Source organism: Amblyomma maculatum, chromosome 1 (genome assembly GCF_055883805.1).
Source record: "Amblyomma maculatum isolate TAMU_Amacu chromosome 1, ASM5588380v1, whole genome shotgun sequence".
In the NCBI taxonomy this organism is placed as follows: domain Eukaryota; kingdom Metazoa; phylum Arthropoda; class Arachnida; order Ixodida; family Ixodidae; genus Amblyomma; species Amblyomma maculatum.
The window spans coordinates 189,203,645-189,224,180 of NC_139344.1; the positions used below are offsets into that span (position 1 = coordinate 189,203,645).

Sequence of the window (20,536 nt, forward strand, 5' to 3'; positions counted from 1 at the left end):
TGTCAGCATTGTCACTTTTTTAATACCATCAGATTTTTTTTTTTTTATGCTGTTCCATATGGTGATGCTCTTAATTACTCACAAAGGGCAATGAATGTAGAACTGCACATGGCACTAGGAACGAACTGCCTCTCCTGTCTATTCATCTCTTTGTTTCCTTTTTATTTTTCCATATAATTCTTCTGGATGAAGAGAATTACTTCATTTTCCTGACTTTTTTCTGTTCTGCTATGTACCTGTTTGCTTTTACATCTTCAACTTATCCGCACATGTCCTCATTAATGGCTGTAAACAGCATGTCATGGCTCTGAAACATTCTGACTTCACTTTCAGCATTGTAGCCATACTTTTTCTACATGCTTCTTTCGTACCTCACTTTCTTAGGAAAAGTTGAAACTACCTAGGATAACAGTTGCCAGGTCTCCTGCATTTGCACTTAAGATGCGAAGTGAAACTTGGAAGCAAAGGAAAGAGAAGAATGCTCTGCGCCAGGTGAGTTCTACTTTTTATGCATTCTTTTGGTGTATGTTTATTGTAGGAGTTGGTTTATACATTTTGAGCCTAGTAGGGCCCCCTTGACTGCAAAATCATTGTGCTGGGTGGATATGCTCCTCTAAAACTTTTTTTTAATATTAATGCTACGACTTATAGAGCCAGAGCCGGATCTCCTGTTTTCAAATCTGCTTTCATTCTGATATTGCTCAATGCTTTCCACTTATAAAGGCCATGCATAAGTGAAAAACTGTGCATGCTTGTGCAGCTGCTGTACATGTTAGTAACGCGATAGAGCGGTGCAAAATCACGTACTCTCTTATGTGGAGTACACTCAGAGCCATCTTGTGGCTGAAGTCCGTACAAGGCCAACAATTGAGGCAGCCAGGAAAGGAACATAAAATAACAGAGGTGCACGGGAATAGGGAAAATAAAATAAGAAAAAAAAAATAGGTTATTGTTACTGACAGAGAGGTAAAGAAAAAAAACTTGAGGGAGCTGGCTTTCGCCCTTATTGTTCTCGTCTATTGCAGTCAGTAGTGTGTCAGGTTCATGAGGGATGTGATTGTTGACACAAGCATCTCGAGACGTTTATTCTACTCTTGCCTTGTTATCCTGTTCCTAGCTTTGAGCCTGGTGAGGCGCTGCAACTTGGAAGTGGAAGGGCTCTCCAAGAGTTGCCTTAGCCAAGAATTCTATGGGTGGCTGCAGAAACAAAATTAAAAAGAAATTGTATGCTTAAGCTCCACTTTTGAGGGTATGACATGACGCGATAGTTTTAATGGGTCCTGTCGGCAGCTTTCCTTGTGGATCTTTTTTCGCGTACATGCAGTTTCTGCTCATTTAATCACTAAATCCTTAAATTATACCTCATGAACACTTATTTGCTCACAGTTCTAAGCTACTTCATTATTCAGCTACCGCATGTAGGTAATCACCTGACATAAATATAAAGCCTCGCTTTAACTAAAACGTATGAACATGCCTGCGTGGCCTAGGAATAGTATGCCTGACTTCAGATCGGAGAGCCCTTGAAGGTTGATTTCTATCCCACCCTCCAGCATCAAGTGAGCAGCCAGAGTTCACAGCTCCTTCCAACTTTTTCGGTGGTGCAGTGATTACGACGCTCGACTACTGTGGCCAAGGGCGTGGGGTCGAATTCCGGCTGCAGCGGCCACTTTTCAGTGGAGGCGAAGAGTAAGGTTGTGCGATGTCAGTACGTGTTGAAGAACCCTGGGTGGTTGGAATTTCTGGAGCCCTCCACTACGGCGTTTCTCATAGCCTGAGTCGCTTTAGGATGTTAAAAACCCCATAAACAAACCATAAGCCAACCTTCCAATTTTGTGATATCATGTGGTCAGATTACATCTCACAACCCATCGAGAAATCAATGCTCGGCCATATCACCTTCCCACTACTGCCTGCCAGAGCCGTGCCTGTGATTTTTCACTCACATTGCCAACAATGCTTGATTTTCTGCAGAACGGAGTCTGTAATGCTCCCATGTAAAAAACCAGTGTATATGGATTTTGCAGCATCTGCTGTCCTTCAGTGTTATGGGTGTTGTGGAGCCATCAGAATGTTGGGAGGCTCGACATTGGCATCAACTAGGCCATGTCTTTTTTATTGACGAGCATCAAGCTGGTCGGCGACTTAGCAAGGCTGGTATGTGACACAATGGGGGCTGCAACTTTTCATTGTGTTGTGACTTGCTGGTTCTCGAAGATACTCTCTAGAATGCACAAATTTTGAATAATTAATTTCAGATGCAGTTTAATTATTTCAAATATTTGCCATACTAATCAAATGTTCAGAAATCCTGAAATTTCTTACTCATTTAAACTTGTGACCACCGTCTCGGCGATATGTTGGCGCTCACTGGTTGCACCTCACACTTGTGACGTCATTTAACTTTCTGTTCTGTCATGACTGGAATGACTGCTTGGAATGTCTGTCATGGAATGACTTCCAGCACACTACAATAAACAAAGCTTACGTGTGGTACTCCTAAGGCTTTTGTAAGAACCAATCCTTTTGTGCCACGCCGACAGCTTGAAAACCTACCGCAGTGTAGCTTTTGCTACAAAAACAATTCCAGGAACAAAAGCCATGATCCAGTATTCTCAACCACGTCTCATGCTGTGTGACTTCCGTATATACACTGTACAGCATAGTTTCATTTTCACGCCTTTGGTTTGCGACATCATATGGGTCCGTCTTGCGACTTGCAGTGTTGTGAAACCGTTACTCTGGGGCTAAGAACTTTGTCTCGTTGAGATCAGTGCGTTAAAAACTGCATTCCAAAGATCTCGCCAGGAGCATGTAAAAGGTGGATGCACTTGTGTTGTGCAAGGGACCAATCTGCATTTTCTTAAGTGACTCATTTGTTTTGCCAGCACTGTGGCACCCCTTGAGCCATCACTAAGGGTGAACTCGGTCTGAGGTCACTGGTGAAGGTGTCAGAAAAGCAAGATAAAAGAGCAGAGATGTCCGGCCATGAGGAAGAGAAAGACAGACGTAGGAATGCAAAATCAGACACACTCTGCAACAAAGAGATAGAAAAAAAGAGAGAAACAAAATAAAAACAAATCAGAAGCAAAATGCAATACAGCTTAGAGGTATGAAGGCTACCGAACCATCTATTCAGTAGGTCTTCTATCAAGAGACCTTTATTCTATGACGCTACAGTTTGGCTGCGCTCTAGGCTTTCTAGACTTGTCCAGGCTTGCTGCTTATCGTACATCACTTTATTGTGGTATAACGCCACTGGAATTTTGGTTGTGCTTCCAACACAGTTATCTCAGTATTCAAAGTAACTACAAATTTCTGAGAAAGCTTTACAGCTTTGTTTTGTAGCTGTATGGCTGCACTTAGGTGGATGCAAATGAGTAATTCCTCTCTTATTACAAGTTCTACTGCACCTTGGGAGTTTGCCGTAAACTTCGGACTAACACACTTCCCACTTCGGGTTTCTGATCAATTTGCTCTCGCCCTACCATCTGTTAGCCTTCCTGGTTAGCTCAGTTCATGTAGCGATTGCCCTGGATAGGCGGTGGTCCCGGGTTCAAACCTAGGACCAGGACAAATTTTTCCTTAACTATGAAGTTTCTGAGAAAGCTCTATAGGTTTCTTTTGTGGCCGTATGGCTGCACTTAGGTGGATGCTGCCAATGAGTAATCACTTGCTTATTACAAATTCTACTCCACCTTGTGGGCTTCCCCTAAACTTTCGACTAGTATTAGTCACGCTAGCAATGGGTCTCAATCATGAGAACAAGCATTTAGGCATCTTTTGGAAGTGATTTAAAATATATATATATTGAATGCTTGTTGTGTCGAATAATTGGCTGTGAGTGTCCTTGCATACAGAGGAAGCCCACAGCGGGCCTTTTATATCCTGAGATTTTGGTGTCTTAACCCATTTAGGACCACCTTGAAATGACAAGAAAATTTGTTTATTTTGTGAAATGTTTGAACTTTGTCAGGTCAGGTGCAGCTTTATTAAGCATAATTATGCCAAAACTTTATTACTATGTGCACTCAAAGCTGCACTGGATTACATGAAAAATTTATTGTGTGGACTTTTAACCCCTTCACCGTTCTTTTATATCAACGAAATTCTTAACAAAACTGCTTATTTTTTTTCTTGCTGATTTCGGTTATTATGCTGCCATACGTAAAAGACGTTTATGTGGTAGACAAAAACGAAGTTAACAGGTCAGTGCTGCCATCTGTCGAGCAAAATGCCATCTAAGCCACAAACGAGCGCTGCTCGTTCGAAACGCTGAAGGGAAGAACCTATTCAGCGAGGACGAGCTATAGTCGTCCAAAACGGTTTGGGGACGGCTTTGCAGGGACGAGCGCAGCTCGTCTGAAACGGTTAAGGGGTTAATGATCGCAATAAAAAAGCCTTAGTCAGAACACAAGCACGTTTTCTGTTCTAGGACAGTAATAATGCAGGTCGTCAAAGGACAGAAGGCCCACGTCGTAACCAGTGTCGGGAAATTATGGACAGCCAGAAAAGGGCAATTCAGCAGAAGGAAGCTGCAGCAGTGAAGCAGGTAGGAGCATTCATCCTGTACTGTAGAGCTTATTCTACATTGGTTTGGAGCGTTAATCATTTTTGTTTGAACTTCCATCATTGTGCTCATCAGGCAGCAGTCCTGCGCCGTCGGAGCCTGTCACAGCAATTTTTGGACAGGCAGAGAAGGACATTGCAACGTAAGAAGCCTACAGTAGAAGCTACTACAACAGTTAAGCAGGTAGGACCACACTGTGCACTAGGAGGATGTGTTTTAGCCGTTACCATATAGTCAGTTTTTTTTTAAACAGAACTCTTTGTTTGTTTTGTTCGTGTAAGGTTTAAGAGCATTGCCCAGGTGTGGAACTGCTGCTCCATTTAGCTCCAAATGGCTTTGCCTGCTCCACAGTGCATTATTGCACCAAATCTTCCTCCAATTGGCTGCCTCGACGTTTTGCCGTCACTTTAGTGAAACACTAGACTTTTGCTAGATTTTGCAGCATAGTGCAGAAATTAAAAATTAATTCCTGATGAGCATTTTTTTCTCTATTGTTTGGGCAGAGAGTGGCAGTAAATCTCTAATACCTTTAGAACTAATTGCCCTAGAAGATAATTTTTTGCATATTTGAAATCAGTAGAAAAAACTGAATAATTCTGCGAGGTTTCATAAAATTTGGGCAATAAATAACAAAACCAATTTTAAGACCCATGTCCCCCCTGAAGTAAACGAGCTGAAGGAATAAAAGGTTACCCCTCTGTGCTGTCTATCTTCCCTGAAGGCAGTTCTGACCAATGCCTAGGAATTTATCAGCACACGCATAGGATCAAAAAAGATATGCACAAGATAGAGTGGAAATATGCTTCTTGTTGATCTGAACTCCAAGCTAATGGCGGTGCTTGAATTGCTTGGATCTGTCAAGTGAAAATGGGCAAAAGCTTTTAGTCATATTTGTCATTATGTTATGATATGCCCAAGCAAGCATTCCGTTTGCTGCTAGCCTGTTCTGAATTGTTGCTCAGGTTAGCTGTGCTATTTTAAACATCTCTACATGTTTTATCCATTCTCTTGCCTGGTCGAAGATCAGTGCATAGTCAGCAAGGCATTGAACCTTGAATAAAAAGGGATCAAATCAGTTCTCTCTCTTTGTTTTTTTTAAGGGATAGAAAATTGCAATTATTCAAGCTGTTTCACCCTAGAAACATGTTCTAAACCATCAGAATTTTAGAATGCTCTGCAACTCCTCGCTTTATTGCTCTAAATCTGCTCCAAAATGGCATTATTACTGCTCCCTGAGCTGCTCCAAATTGCTTGAGCCTGCTTCCACCCCAATTGCCCTCTGTATGTCTAACTGTGCCTTTCATCACGAGTGCCTTGACTGAACAGTGCAGTAATTTGAGGGATAAAGGGAATGCTGCACTTGCTCTTTCATGGTAATCGGAACTTTTCTAATAGTGAGTCGAATAACCTTTTGTTTGATTCACATTCGAAGTAAGAAATTATTCTGAATACTAAAATATGTTTTGATGCATTTGTGTAGCTTAGGAATACAGTTAAAACACGATTTAGCGAAGTGATGAGCAGGCTCGTATTAGCTCGTAAAATTAAGAAAGGGATATTTTGGTTGTTCAAAATTTAAAATTGTATTGTTAAACCTCTATGTAACGAACCTCCGTGCATCGAATTTCTTGATGTTATGAAGTTTTTCAGTTCCATTGAAGTGTGTGTATTTGAAAGCTCCATGTAATGAACATGTTGCGGCAATTGACCTTGGTGTAACGAACTCGCTATGCTGGCTGTTTCTTAGCTAATGGTGAATTACTAGAAACTTGGTAGAACCGTGCAAGTTTGAGGATGATGAAACATGAACTGACACGAGAGGAGCGTCTACTGTCGCAATGAGCTGCCACTGTTGATACAATGCGCCACGTTTCAGTGCCAACAGCGCATTTACGTAGCAAATAAAACACTGCATATTGTCATGGAAATTTTTTCAGCTACTTTGAAAAGGTAGTGTGTCATCCAGGCTTTGGTGTTCAAGGTGTACTTCATGAAAATCGTGCGATATGCTTGGGAAAAGAAGAAACAAACCACCTATTTTTTTTTTTCGTGGAAACGTTGAACCCTATGGGTACCTGTTCGGGAATTAAAATGTGGTTGTTAGATCTGAAGCAGAGTAAAATTGGGCTTTATTAGATGAGTGTTGATTGTAATTCGAGCAGAAAAAGAAAATTTTCTACCGGTGTTTTGAAAATAGCCCATTTTGACGCCTCACACGTACTGGCTCATTCTGTCAGCAGTTGAACACAGATATATCAAACTCAAAGGGACTGCAAAATTTGCTTGTTTAAAGAGAAGTGTTCCTAAACAAAGATATGTGGCCACGCTGGGTGTAGGCAAATATGTTATATGACAACAGTCAATAAAATAAATTTCAAGGGAGCAAAAATTAAAATAAAATAAATTCAGACAGGATTTTGGCACTATAAATAGACTGAGAGCGAGAAACCAGCTCGTTACCCTACTTGAAAATGGCTTCGGTTTAGTTTTATTTTCCACCATCTTGTCTCATCCTCTTCACTGCATCTCTTATCTTAGCTTTCCGTCTTATTTCGTCCAGTTGGAAGGTGGCAAGCAGTGTAGCAGATGTCTCTTTGATAGCAGTCCATCTGCTGCATAGCTGTTATTATCTCCATGATCAGGCATGCACTTTTCCATTTACTGCAGGCATTGCACGTAGCCCATATGCTGGGCCATCTTTGTGCTACGATAATATGTACTGGAACACCATGTTGGCTGAAATGCGGTCCTGAGTTCATGCATGCACGCTTTTTTGTCTGGCATTATTTCAAGAGTAACCCCCATATTCTTGATTGGGGTTACTCTTGAAATAATGCGCTACAGGGAACTAGACGCTGCAGTCGCCTTCTAGCCTCGGCGTTCCAGCCCTAACAGACAACTGTGATCTCCAACCCGCGGTGCGAGAAGTCGCCAATGTGGTGGGTTCGGGCCAGAGGGGACAAACACCGAGTTACATACTCAAACAGGCTTTATTATGCCCGAGTACACGGCAAGACACAACACTCAAATGCAACTGCCATAGCGAGCGAACACCAAAGTGTTACGGTAAGCGCATGCGAAAGGGGGTGAGGAATGTTCTGCTCACCATGCGTGGCTTCGCGCTCACTGCCCATGGTGGTAGGTGCATACGATGGCCAAGCGACTCGGTGATGGCGGTGGTCTCCCTGGTGGAAAACAGAACCGCGCCCGTGTGCAATCAACCGCCGAAAGTCCCAAGAAAATAGCGAGAAGCATGCTTGTCTCAGACCGTGGAGAGAAGGTCTCCGGGTTATGCTGGGCGAAAAAAGGGAAACCCGCGGCAGTGTCGCTGCAGGAGACTGAGAGGCAGTGAGGGGGGTGCCCTCCTCGCCCATCCTCCCCAGCAGCGCATGCATAAACTCGCGTTATGCGCGGTCATTTTAATGGGACAGGGGATTCATGTGTATACCCACAAATGTTCGCGACTCTTTCATATTCTGAAATCACTTTGCAAACATGGAGGTGCTTTCAAAACAGGCCGCCTTGCTTTGAAGTCGAGGCATCATTTTTACTGTGTTTTTTGGCACTTTCATTGGTCATAAACAATCCACCGGGTATTAGTTCGGTCTCCTGTTACCTGCAGCAGCATCCATTAGTGTTAAATTCCTTTTGTTTTATTTTGGGTGACAATTTTGCCTTTCTCAGGCCTAAGCAAAAAAGTCGGTTAGTTGGCAAAAATGGTTTGTCCAGAGAACCAGATGGTGCCGCTCGGCTGAAGTTGCCACTGTGGCTTCGTTTGCATACCTTAAACTAAAGGTGTGGGTCTGACAAACAACGTAATCTCACTCAAAAAGCCATTCTGAAATTTCGGAATGTACTTTCAAGGTCTGCTATGTAGACAACGCCCATTTACACTCTCTTGCAACCATATCTGCATATGTCACAACCGGACAGTGCGCTGATGACGCAGTGGGGAGGTGCATGCATGACTAAAGAAGGCTCTTAGCTTCCACACTGCTGCAAGTAAGTGTTGAGATAAATTTATGCATGCAGTCATATTATGCAGTCAAATTTTTCAGACCAAAGAAGGGCCAGTCACTCTTGTAAAGTCCGTTTGTGAAAATCTAATGCAGCACGGCTGACAGTGAATACAATTTCTAGGCGCAATCTGACTGCTCAAATGAGTGCTGGAGCTGCTGTGTTTGCAATTCACCATTCTGTTCAGTTGTGCAACATGGTGACCCCAGCACTCTCTTGTTGTTTTAAAAAGTTGGAGAGGGCTTGCCCAAAATTTTGCACACTCCATGCAAAATTGCTATGGCTAACACAAGAGCCTGGTCATGACTGGCCTGTCTAACAAGGATATATTGGTGAGCTGATTGATTGCCTCTGCTTCTGGGAAACGTTGATGCACATAAAATGGGACTCAAATGGCTGACATAAAGGAAAAATATGAGAGGTTTTAATATCAAGGAGATTAAAAGTATAAAAAAAAAAAAAAAAAAGAAACTGAAAACCTACACATCAGCACATTTGAGCAACTGTGCTCGTAAATGTATGCAAAGCGTCTGCTTTTCAAGTTAACATTGTAGTATGATATTTATTCTCAGTGTCTCCTTTTTTAGGTTTGGTTTAATTTTGAGGTTTAACATCTCAAAGCAGCTAGGGTGAGACGCAGTAGTGGAGGACTTTGGAAACTTCGACCACCTGGTGTTCTTGAATGTGCACTGACATCGTACAGCACACGGGCACCTGGCTTTTCGCCTCCATTCGATCCCATATCCTTAGGCACAGAAGTCGCGCGCTCTAACAACTGCACTACTGCAGCGGGCGGTGTCTCCTTTTTAATTACACAGCATAATACTTACAATGGCACAGCACAGCTAGTCAGTTCTGTGTCAGTAATGGCAATCTGAATGGAAGTATAAAATAAAAAAAAAAGAAACTGCAAATCTACACATCAGCACATTTGAGCAACTGTGCTCGTAAATGTATGCAAAGCGTCTGCTTTTCAAGTTAACATTGTAGTATGATATTTATTCTCAGTGTCTCCTTTTTTAGGTTTGGTTTAATTTTGAGGTTTAACATCTCAAAACAGCTAAGGTGAGACGCAGTAGTGGAGGACTTTGGAAACTTCGACCACCTAGTGTTCTTGAATGTGCACTGACATCGTACAGCACATGGGCACCTGGCTTTTTGCCTCCATTCGATCCCATATCCTTAGGCACAGAAGTTGCGCGCTCTAACAACTGCACTACTGCAGCGGGCGGTGTCTCCTTTTTAATTACACAGCATAATACTTACAATTGCACAGCACAGGTAGTCAGTTCTGTGTCAGTAATGACAATCTGAATGGTTTTAGCACTCTTTGCATTGCATACTGACTTTTCCAGCATTGTTTGTCAACTGAAAATATTTGGAAACTAAAAAACCTCATGCTTCAGGGTTTCAAAATCAATTTTTGCTGAAAAACACGCAAGATTGAAAATGTTAGGGCTGCAAAAATATCTCTGAATTTCAATTTTTCAGTTGCATCACTGATAAAGCTATATTTTGTTACCCTTTATTCTGTGCTCCACAGGCTGGTTCTAATTGCTTTCATTACATTTTGCAGGTCGAGCCGCCAAAGTTTCGAGCACAACCAGCTCCTGACCCCAAGCGTGTCTTCCGCCCGCGGGGCTCATCAGCACAAGCAACAAAACCTAGGCCTTTCAGGCTAGCTTCTGTTGAGAGGCATGAGAAATGCCAAGAGGAATTTAGACGAAAGGTATGTGCCGCTTTTTGGTGAGAAAGCAGTTTCTCTAGGTAGATTTAGTCTCTGAATACAGATGAGTTATTTTAATGGTGTTTTACATTTTAATATGCTTGTATACTGGACCTGTGTATTTGAGTCAAAAATATTATATTTCATCATACTGAAATTGTTTTCTGCAGTCAATATTTTGTACCGCTACGCATTTCAAATTGGCACAAGCTTCATTTGTAGTAGAAGTAGTAGCAGTAGCACTCTAGTTCATTTCATACATCAGGTGCAACGCTGTCAAGGCTAGAGCCATGGAGGAAAAAAAAAATCTTTGGGGGAGCACGACATCACAAGTGCAGCCTCCGGAGACCAACCTCCTCTGATGCCGCTGCCTTCTCTCTCTTTTGTGCAATGTATCTTGGGAAGTTTGCCAACATAGTTGCCGGACGGTACACAGTGTTTTTTAGTGTTTTTGGATACCCCAGCAGAAAGCCTACTGGAGTTTTCTGCTGAAATTTGCACTGTTGTGCATCTTGTCATAACACATCAGTTGCTTTGTTTACAAATGCTGCGTTTTACTCCATGGTTATAGGCACGCTGGTAAGAACTGCAGGTAGATTCTAGTGGAAAGCAGCACGAGAAAACGGGACGCACGAAAAAGACACAACACAGGCGCTGACTCACAACTAATTTTATTAAAAGAAAACGGTCTTTAAATGCTTTCGTTTGCAGGAAACACCAAAATAAAAGAAGAAAACCAGTACTGCTTATCACACATGGCGGTGACAAGGCACACACACCATCGCCCTGGTGCATGCCCAAAACACAGTTAGATGTCTTAACATGATAAATAGAAGGTTTCGTTATTGTTGAGAGTGATAAAAGGGCATGTGATAAACTTGCATGGGCAAAGAAGGATGATAACCCAAAATGTAAAAAACAAGAAGGTTGTGGAAATGCCATACACTCATGGTATAGCGCATGGTTTAAAGAACGTTGCTGGGACGTACATTGACCTTGTTTTTTCAGCACAGAGGAAACTTCATGCTGTATGCAGGCTAGTGGAGATAAAAGCAAAGGCAAAAATCTATAAAAGATGTATGGTTGCCAGATCAATCATCAGATTTTCTTTGTACCATGCAGTGCGGGGGTGGTGTACAGGATACCTTGTACTTGCGGAGCCCTTTAAATAGGCCAGACACTGACTATGAGTTTTGAGTGGGCATTACAATATCCGTTTTAATGATTCTTCATCTAATCTTGGCCGCACTGCATGAAAGGCACATTTACTCCCCTTTTTTCTTACAACATCGCCCTTGCCAAAGATAAAGACCAGTTAACATGTAAAATTAAAGAGGCATTTCATATTCCCAATAACAATGATGCGTGCATTAGTGATCTTTGTATCACTCTCAACGATAAAGAAATTATCTATTTATCCGGTGAAGACATTTAACTGTCTTTCGCTCATGCACCACGACGATGGTAAGGAAAGCATTTAAAGACCGTTTCTTCTAATAAAATTCAGTTGCGACTGAGCGCTTGTGTTGTGTCTTTCTTCGTGTGTCCCGTTTTCCCACACTTTTTTCCACTATGAGTCGATAGCAGCTCGCTCAAATCGCAGCCTTAATTAACTGCAGGTAGCCTTTTCATCTATGGGTCCTTCAGGAAGACCACTAATTCGAGCTATTGTTGCATGCCTGGGAAACTGGCTGCAACAGTACATGATGGATATTGAGGTCTGCAATTCCTAAATGAAACAGGCGATCTTTGCCTCAAACAGTACATGCATATGCCCTGAATCGTCTAGCTTGCAGCGTCATGTTTCTAGCGCAGCCGTTGTGTAGTAGAGCCATTCCTCTATGAGTGTAGCGTGCAAAACAACAACCGAAATCATCTACCGCCCACTGCTTGCCATATCACATGACGGCCCATTTCCCATGATGCTTTCCACTATATTTTTTATAACCAGGCTGCAACCATTTCCCACGGCTCTCCCTCCTAGTTTTTCCACCATGGCTAGAGCTCTTGTTTGCGCCGCTTGTGTCTGCAACGAAAAACAATGCTTTGTTTGTGGTGAGTAAAAAATAATAATGCTTTGCATGCAGGCTCAATACAATGCATTTGTCATCAGCTTGACTAAAGTGTTCGAATTTCTGGAAAAACGACCAAAATCTGAATTTATATTTTGCCTTTGTCATCCTAGTTACCACAGATGATCTCTGCATGGAGAGTAGGGTCCATATTCCGAGTTTGTATTGGCAGCAACTTCGAGGTCACTTGTTCGTGTACTGATGTCGTGGCACGCTGTTATGATGTCATTGGCTGCGGTGTCACTTTGAAGTCTGGGCGCATGATCGTCGAGGATGTCATAAGGAGCGCTGGTAGAAAAGCAGCGTCGTCATGACGAGTCGTCGGCTGCGGAGGATCTTCATTTTTCCGCCGTACAGCAAACTCACCTCCAAAGGTTGCTGTCTTCATTTTCCCCTATAGGGGCTAGGGGACTTTACTTGCACGTAACTGCAGCCCGGCGACAGGAATCGTGCGCTGAACGGTGATGGGGATCGGTATTGGCTGGTTGACGAAGCATACTCTGCCCTGCTTAGGCCTTGCCCTGGGTGTTCACCAGGGCAAGGCCGTGGTGTGTCAATAGCAAAGCCGCTCAGGCCAATCCATCTGTACGGTCAGTGGCATAGAATGTTGCCAGTTTCCCCGCAGTGGAAGCATAGTGGGCGGTTGTTCGTTGTCCTCCAGGTGTTACATTTCCTGGGACTTGAATAATGCTCATATGCTGCGGCGGCATAGTTGAAGGTTGTTTTTTCAACCGCGTTTGTCGCTGTTGGCGTTGCACCGAGCGCCTGCTGCAGTTCTTCTCGGACTATGACTGAGAGGGGTGCTACTTGTGGCTGTTCTGATGATTGTAGCAACCGACGCAGTTCTTCTTGGACCTCAGATATAAGGTCCCGAAGCCTGTCACCGCTCGCAGATGTGCTGCTGTGGCTTGCGCTGGCCGGTTGAAGTGGTCGATTGTAATGGCGCATCCAAGTGTCCATTATATTCTCGATGGTTGACGGTTCGCTTTCACATTCTGCCACTGTTTTGGACGGACTTCTTACAAGTCCGGTAAAAAGCGACTCTTTAACCCCTTAAGTGTTTCTTTTTCTTTCTTTTTTTTTTTTTTTTTTTCAGACCAAAAGTGCTAATTGTTTTTATTACTGATTTTGAATGATATTGTAATAAAAATCAACTACTCTATGTCACCAGAACAACTGCACCACTGGACCACATTAAGTCAGATTAGCATAATGAAGTTTACTTGACAATGCTGCATGCAAAACCAGCTGCTTGCTGGTAATACCAGTAAAAAACCACTTAATAAATACAACATAAACATCTTAGTATCTACTTCGCTAGAAGAAGATGACGAAGAAAAACTTCTTTTTCGGGCTGACGGACCAGCTGAACATTCGTCGCCGCCACCGGGTGCCATGTTTTCACTCAACAACCATGCTCCTCATGAAGAAAAAAACAGAATCATTAAGCAAATGCTTTCATCTGGTGTAGAAAAACAAAATTATCAAGCAGGTGCTTCCATCTGGTGGCAGAAACCAAAAAGAAGCTGCGGACGAGTGCTTCTTGCCCTGGACACACAGGAGGAGAATTTGTTCAGGGAGAACGAGCTGGGCTTGTCCAAAACACTTTGGGGACGGCTTTGCTTGGACGAGCTGAGCTCATCCGAAACATTTAAGGTGTTAACACCTTGCATCAGAAGGTTCACTTTCTCCTCTTTGGTCATGTTAGGGTCGGCTATAGAGGCGCTTCATTTCATCAACATAAGCCAGGATGGACTCATTGGGGAGTTGAATTCTTGATTGAAGGTGTTCCATGAAGGCGGTACTGCGCTAAAAAACAGACAAAAGAAGAGGTGGTGGACAGGACTTGCGCAGACTCACTGAGTTGTGAGTCTGCGCACCTCCTGTCCATCACCTTTATTTTTGTCCGTGTGTTTTTTAGTGCAGTACCCCACTCGTGGAAAAGATGAACGTTAACCAACTAGCCCAGATTACCGCTCTACTACAGAGATGTAAGGAATTTACAGGGTCGCAGCGGAGCACCAGAACAAAACCACCAATGTGGCAGGCTTCTCGAACCAAACAACCCATGCTGTGTGTGCGCACTGAGCACGCACCGTTCAATTTTATTTTCTTCTTTCACCGGCTGGGAACGTCAATGTTAGCGCCTCCGCTTTACAGCGTCGCTGTGCGCTGCAGGGCCTCTCGCCTGGACGGAACGGCGAAATGTATGTGCCGACGGGGCAGAGAGGGGTGTGCCTCGGTGGCAGGCAGGTCAGCAGATAAGCCAGCAACATCCAAGGGGAGGTCCTGGGGAGGTGTCTCCATGTATGTGGGTTTGAGGCGATCCACGGAGACTATCTCTTCTCGACCATCCAGCAGGATAGTTGCCGGCTTTGTCATCCCACGATGCAGGATGCTTCATCCCACAAGGGGTGCGGTTAAGTATCCTCAATATGTGGAGGTCCAGTGTCTTCAAAAAGCAGAGGAAATAAGTGGATGCAAAGGAGAGAAGGATGCGTAGGCATTAGAACGATGCAATACCATCCTGGAGTAAAACGAAAGGACCAGTGACGTGCACAAGCGGTATCCGAAACGGCATGACTGGTCAATGTACGCACTTGATGGCAGTGGCTGGATGATGTGAATGTAGGGAAGCAAAACTAAAACTGTGCTGCTGGGCTATATTTTGACAATGGAGGACTTCCAATTTTCATTGCACCTGCCATAGTGCACTTGCCTAGGGTGAGCGGCCCCTCTGCTCCATGCGAATCAGGTTTGGGAGGCCTATTTGAACCATCGTTGGCTTCACAGGTCATACCTCGTCATGCCCTCCTGTCAAAATTAGCAAGCATCCGATGCCATAAACTTATATGGGCTCTGACCCAGATCACATATCTAGTTCAAATTATCTGAATTTTTCAAATTGAAGGAGGTCGAATTAATGATTTTATTGTACAATATCCAAAAGAACTTGAGGTAATATAGGCCAGTTGTGTGCGTATAACTGCCAAAACAGTGGATGGTCGATGACAGCACTGACTGTGCACTGGTAGTAGCTTTGGAGCACTCATCATGCTCTTTTAGGCTGTCCTTTTTCTCACATTACGAGTCTGTAGATCAATTTACTTTGACTTTCACCTGCAACAAATATCGCTCATACGGCGGTCCTTGGCCAGCAGGATCATAGCTAGAAACACATTTTTCATTTTTGTCAACTTCTTTATTATTATAACCATTAGGTGTTTCTCAGTGTTTATCAGTTAAATCTGAAAAGTCCACCCCTAAGTTAGTTATACAAGCCAGCACTAAATAGCACGACGGACGGGACTAAAGAAAGAGGGACAATACTATGAAGGACAAATAACTTTCATCACCAAGCCCATCAGTGTAGTGATGACGTTCTATTTGAAGCCACTTTGTGCTACTTGTGGTTGGACAGTATAGATACAGCCTTGTTCAGTTTTAACGCTTTCTCCTAGATGTGCAGATATGACCCCATCTCCAACGCCATTTTTGCAGGCCAAGCTGTTGGAGACTGAGCGTGTGAAGATGGTGCAGTTTGTTGCTAAGCCAGCTCCTGCGTTTTTAAAAGGTGAGTGACAAAAATTACTGTCTTTTCAATATGAAGCTGTCTCGTTATAGTAAAACCTCACTAATTTTGATTTAATGGGAGCAAGAAAAATGTGTGAATTATTTCAAAGGGTGAATTAATGAATAGCATCCAGAAAATTAAAATGCAATAAATGCATTTGGTGAAAATGAAGGGTGTATAAATATTTGAAACTTGCAATAGGGTTTGTTTAGTATTAACTATTAGTTTTGCTTCACATAGCATTTTTACTATTTGAGCATCCCATACAATTAGAATTACCAGTTTATTGTTCATTAAAACTTGCTGCCAAACATAATGTTTTCAAATGACAGTATCTTGCACAGGTCATATCGGTTAACTTGCTCATTCCTTATAGAATCGACTACCAGCATATAGCAAAGGCCTATGCGCAATAATGCTAGGCTCTGCCTGACTTTCATCGAAAGCCACAGCTGCTGGCTTGCAGATTGGAAAATGAAGTCCTGTACCACTCTGTGGTTGACTAAATCGTGCTGGGATTTGCAGTTGGCAACGGGCCATAAAACCAACTGGCAGTGATGTTCTCATTTTAGATCATTACGATAGGAGAGGCGCAAGCACGGCAGCACTGGCTGTGGCGACCGACCATGCTGGAGAAACGCAAACTCGTGTCTTCACTCTGTACCTCCCAATAAGTTGCTTTTGCCCATGCTAGAATGGTTTTCGTGAAACTGGTATCGTGGAATCCGCAGCTTCATCATAATCACTATCATGGAGGAAAAAAAACTAGGAGGGAGTGTGATGTCATATGCACGGCCTCCGCTAGCTGTCCTCCTCTAATGCTAATACTGTTTCCTTCTCACCATCGGGGTCCTTGCGCACACTGAATCTCTGGAATTCTAGCATAGCTTCAAGACTGAAAACCAGCCCTGTATGCGGTGTTTTCTGGAGCATGCGAAGCCGAAGCTGGGTCAGAGCTGTTGCATACTGCTTGCTATGTCACGTGATGGCCAATTTCCCATGATGCTCATATTTTTTATGACGTGCTTCAGTGATGTTTCATGATGCTCCCTCCATGTTTTTTCCTTCATTGACAATCGGTCATGCAGCCAATCAAGGCCAAATCAAGCCAAAAATTTTATGTTTGCTGTTGCAGTTTTGTATGTTTACGGTTAGATATGCCACATAGGTGTGGTGCATGCTAAAGTCAAAATTATCATGTGTTTAAAGTCATGGTGCTCTCATAGCCCAAGAAATGTTTGCAGAAGTTTTTGCGCTTATACTGCTGAATTTCTGTGGCTCGTGTGCGAATGGTTTGTATTTTGCAAATGGGTACAGAAATCTCATTGTGACCATTTGCCGGCCAATTTGTCAGTTTTGCAAATGGCCAGTGGGCCAGAGGTCAGAGATGAAATTATTATTTTTTTTTTCCTTTAAGAACTTATGGTGTCCACTGGTCCAAGCACATGCCATTTGCAAAAATGTGTTTTCATTTCATAATGACACGGTGCAGTCTTTGTCTTCGCTCTGCACTGATCACAAGCGTGTGTCTCCTCAAGGCGAAGAAACCGAAGTTCTTCCTTTGAGGCGCTGGTCCTGCCCAGTTTGCTGCTGCTCTGTGCACTGTGACTTCTGTGTCCTGCGGTGACTTCTGACCAGACTTTTACTTCATGACAATATATAAAAGGTCTCAGTCAAACCTTGACGCATATCTTCAGGAAGAAAAGACTGAAATTGTCTCATAATCCTGCTTCTACCGACGTTTCCTACCCTGCCCAAAAGGCCGCCACCTGAAAGAGAAGACTCAAGGCGTGGTTTACAAGATCCTCTGCTCTGTATGCATGGATTCTTACATTGCCAAAGTTAAGAACTTCCCAAAATAATGAAAGAGCGCAGCGAACATCAGACAAACGAACAGCGACCATAGCACGGTGATTGATCTTTGCAAACCATTCGACCACAAGATTGCCTTCGAAAAAATATTTATGCATGCTTATACCGTCTATGCGGGAAAACGTAAACTGGTCCCGAGGATCCCTACCCCCCTTTACATCCACGGGTTACATTGTCACTTGGTGGATGGCTAATCGAGGGATTAAAAAGGCAAGCTGCAATTCTCCCGAGGTCGTCACACCTGATGAAGGAACTGAGTAGGTTCTGTAATGTAATGTTTTTTCTTTTTGGTTAACGTTCCTGTTAATCTTAGGTTGTATTCCTTTCTGAACCAAGCAGACTTCTGTTGAATGTGTTCCCCCCCCGGCATTTTGGAAGCTGAAGCTGACGCTAATATATCGGGAACCGTGGCCATGGAAGTAAAAAATCTGTTATGTGTAACAACTCACCTGCCGAAGCAACTAGCCCCGAAAAAAATGGATGGCACTCTAGCACCGCGCCTATCCCCAGCCGTCGCTGGCGAAGTAGCATGAACTGTGGGGGTGCTAAGCCACGACGAGTAGAAAGGCTGCAGTGGTGTGCATTGAAGGTGTCGGGCATGAGCCTACCTGGAGTCGCCGCTGGTGCAGATCTTGGTGGTAGTAGCAAATACTCAAGTGAGAACCTTAAGGACAGAAGTGGAGGAGGGTTCCATGTGAACAGCATTTGAACATGGGTCAGTCTGTCCTTTGAGAAAGGAGAAATAATTTCAGAAGTGGCCGCGTTTATGCAACTCTGTCTGTCGAATTGGAGACACCCCGCTGCAACCGAAAGGGAATCGAGTTAACAGTCCCGAACCCGGCTACGGAGATCGGGTCCTTCGGGGCCCAGTGTGGCAACGCAAACCAGCTCGGAGACGCCGATGGGAGCCCCTGGAAGAGTTTTCTTTTCTCTGTAAGGAGATAACGTCCCTGGAATGGGTTCACCCCGAGGTAGGGACGGTGGCTTCGTAGAGCAGTGCGGCTCTTGCGCTGTCTGGTGCGTTCCTGTCGGCCCTTGAAAATCCCAGTGAGGGAGTGTGATTTTCATGCTGGACCATACCCACATCCGCAGCTGTCCAGTTGTGGCAATTATGTAGGCATGTGCAAAGACATTTTGAGTTCAAAGCTAATATGAATCTCTATGTTCTTGTTGAAATAATTTTAAAATGAAGCATATAGTGTGCGAGTTGTGACTGGAAACGTGGTACTTAAAACAAGAAGCATTTCATTAGAGCACAGTAGCATGCGCCGAAAGGTGTAGTGACCTTAAAAAAGAATCACTGTGCAGCAAAAAAAAAAGTGGCTTCAAAAATTGTGAGCTTCATTGTTTTCTGCATTTCATTTTCAAACAATAATACAAGGCAGCTACAAGCTTTTGTCGTGTCCACACCACCTCCTGTCTCCAATTCCAGGCTGTGTGACGCGGCCGTGAATGCAGCGTGCAAAGTGAGAACAATGTTTTTCGAGCAGTGACGCTTGCGAAGAGCAAGAGAGGAGAACCCACTGGAAGGGAGACAAAACTAGCACAACTGGCTGCAGCCTTCCCCAAAGTCAAGCCACAGCAGATGTTCCCGTTTCCTTGTTTTTAGTGCAATTGCACGCTCTTCTTTGTAGGACTCCTGGATGCCACTGAAGAGCTTCTTATTAACTAAGTGGTAATAGTGAGGAATAATAAGCCATCCTGGCTAACCCAGTCTGCCCGATTGCCTCCATATAATTCCAAGATGGCACTGTCGTGGCATCTAAGGGTTGGTAGTTTGTGATGGTGACATCCGAGTTTATGTTGGAACGAAAAAATGATTGCCACAGCACTGCTAGCGTATGTTTCAGGGGTAAAAAATGGAACTTTTGAACCTCATAAGATTAAAATTTCTGTCACAAATAGGTTCATGTGCCTCTGAGGTGTCCAATGGTTTCTTAGTCGAGTTTTAAGTATTGTTAAGACCATATTATGGGAGGTCGAGAAATCTGTCGGCTACTGCAGTGTTAAACCTTTGCCATGAAATTCTTCATGTATGGTTCATTTTTAACAAAAAATTTTCAACAGATCTTGTAATTAGTTGTGGTCAAATTTTTAGCTGGTTGTGAAACTTGATTCTACTAGCAACCTGTAATTAGCACAAACGTCTAAATAACTTTTTCTCCCTCTTTTCACAAGGGCGCAGGAAGAGTGCTAACGGAGCAGAGCCAGCCACATCAGGCCATGTTAGCCGACCACGTCGCCGATGAAAAAAAAATGAAGTTCTTGTATTCTTTTACACTTGACAACTTGCATGAGACTTCACGATAAAGTGGATGCCAGTAATAAAGGGCAACTCATACAAATGTCTGAATTTCTCAATGGGCTTGTTGTTTTGTAATCATCCTAATGTAGTACTACTGTGGTAGTCGCTCAATGCATGCTGGATCGTTTTTTTTTTTTGCCTTTGTTTGTGCCACTAGTTTTGCAGCCTACATTTTCCGTGTAATCAGTTGTTTGATCTCATCAAAGTATGTACTTCAGTATACATTGCAGTGCATAAACTAAAATGCGTATGCAATAAAATCATTTGCTGGATTAAAATTACTTGCAGTAATCCTCTGATCATGCCGGTTGCGTCTGTCGCGCCATCTTTAGTGCATTGAATCAAAACGAATAAGGGCGCATTTAAAGACCGCACTACCCGTCGCTTCTGTGGCGCAATG

At 43.4% G+C, this 20,536-nt stretch overlaps 1 protein-coding gene across 4 annotated transcripts in view; it reads left to right on the forward strand.

Moving 5' to 3' along the window:
* The window catches only part of LOC146205197 (uncharacterized), a 47,301-nt gene extending 27,125 nt beyond the window's left edge, over positions 1-20,176 (forward strand). For all 4 annotated transcript variants that reach the window (XM_084589895.1, XM_084589896.1, XM_084589897.1 and 1 more), the window contains 6 exons: positions 385-492; positions 4,436-4,552; positions 4,646-4,753; positions 10,164-10,316; positions 15,887-15,959; positions 20,010-20,176. In XM_084589895.1, the coding sequence (XP_084446021.1) occupies positions 385-492; positions 4,436-4,552; positions 4,646-4,753; positions 10,164-10,316; positions 15,887-15,959; positions 20,010-20,080 (630 nt within the window). In that variant the 3' untranslated portion in view covers positions 20,081-20,176. The remainder of the gene's footprint in view (positions 1-384; positions 493-4,435; positions 4,553-4,645; positions 4,754-10,163; positions 10,317-15,886; positions 15,960-20,009) is intronic.
* Positions 20,177-20,536: the final 360 nt, after the last annotated feature.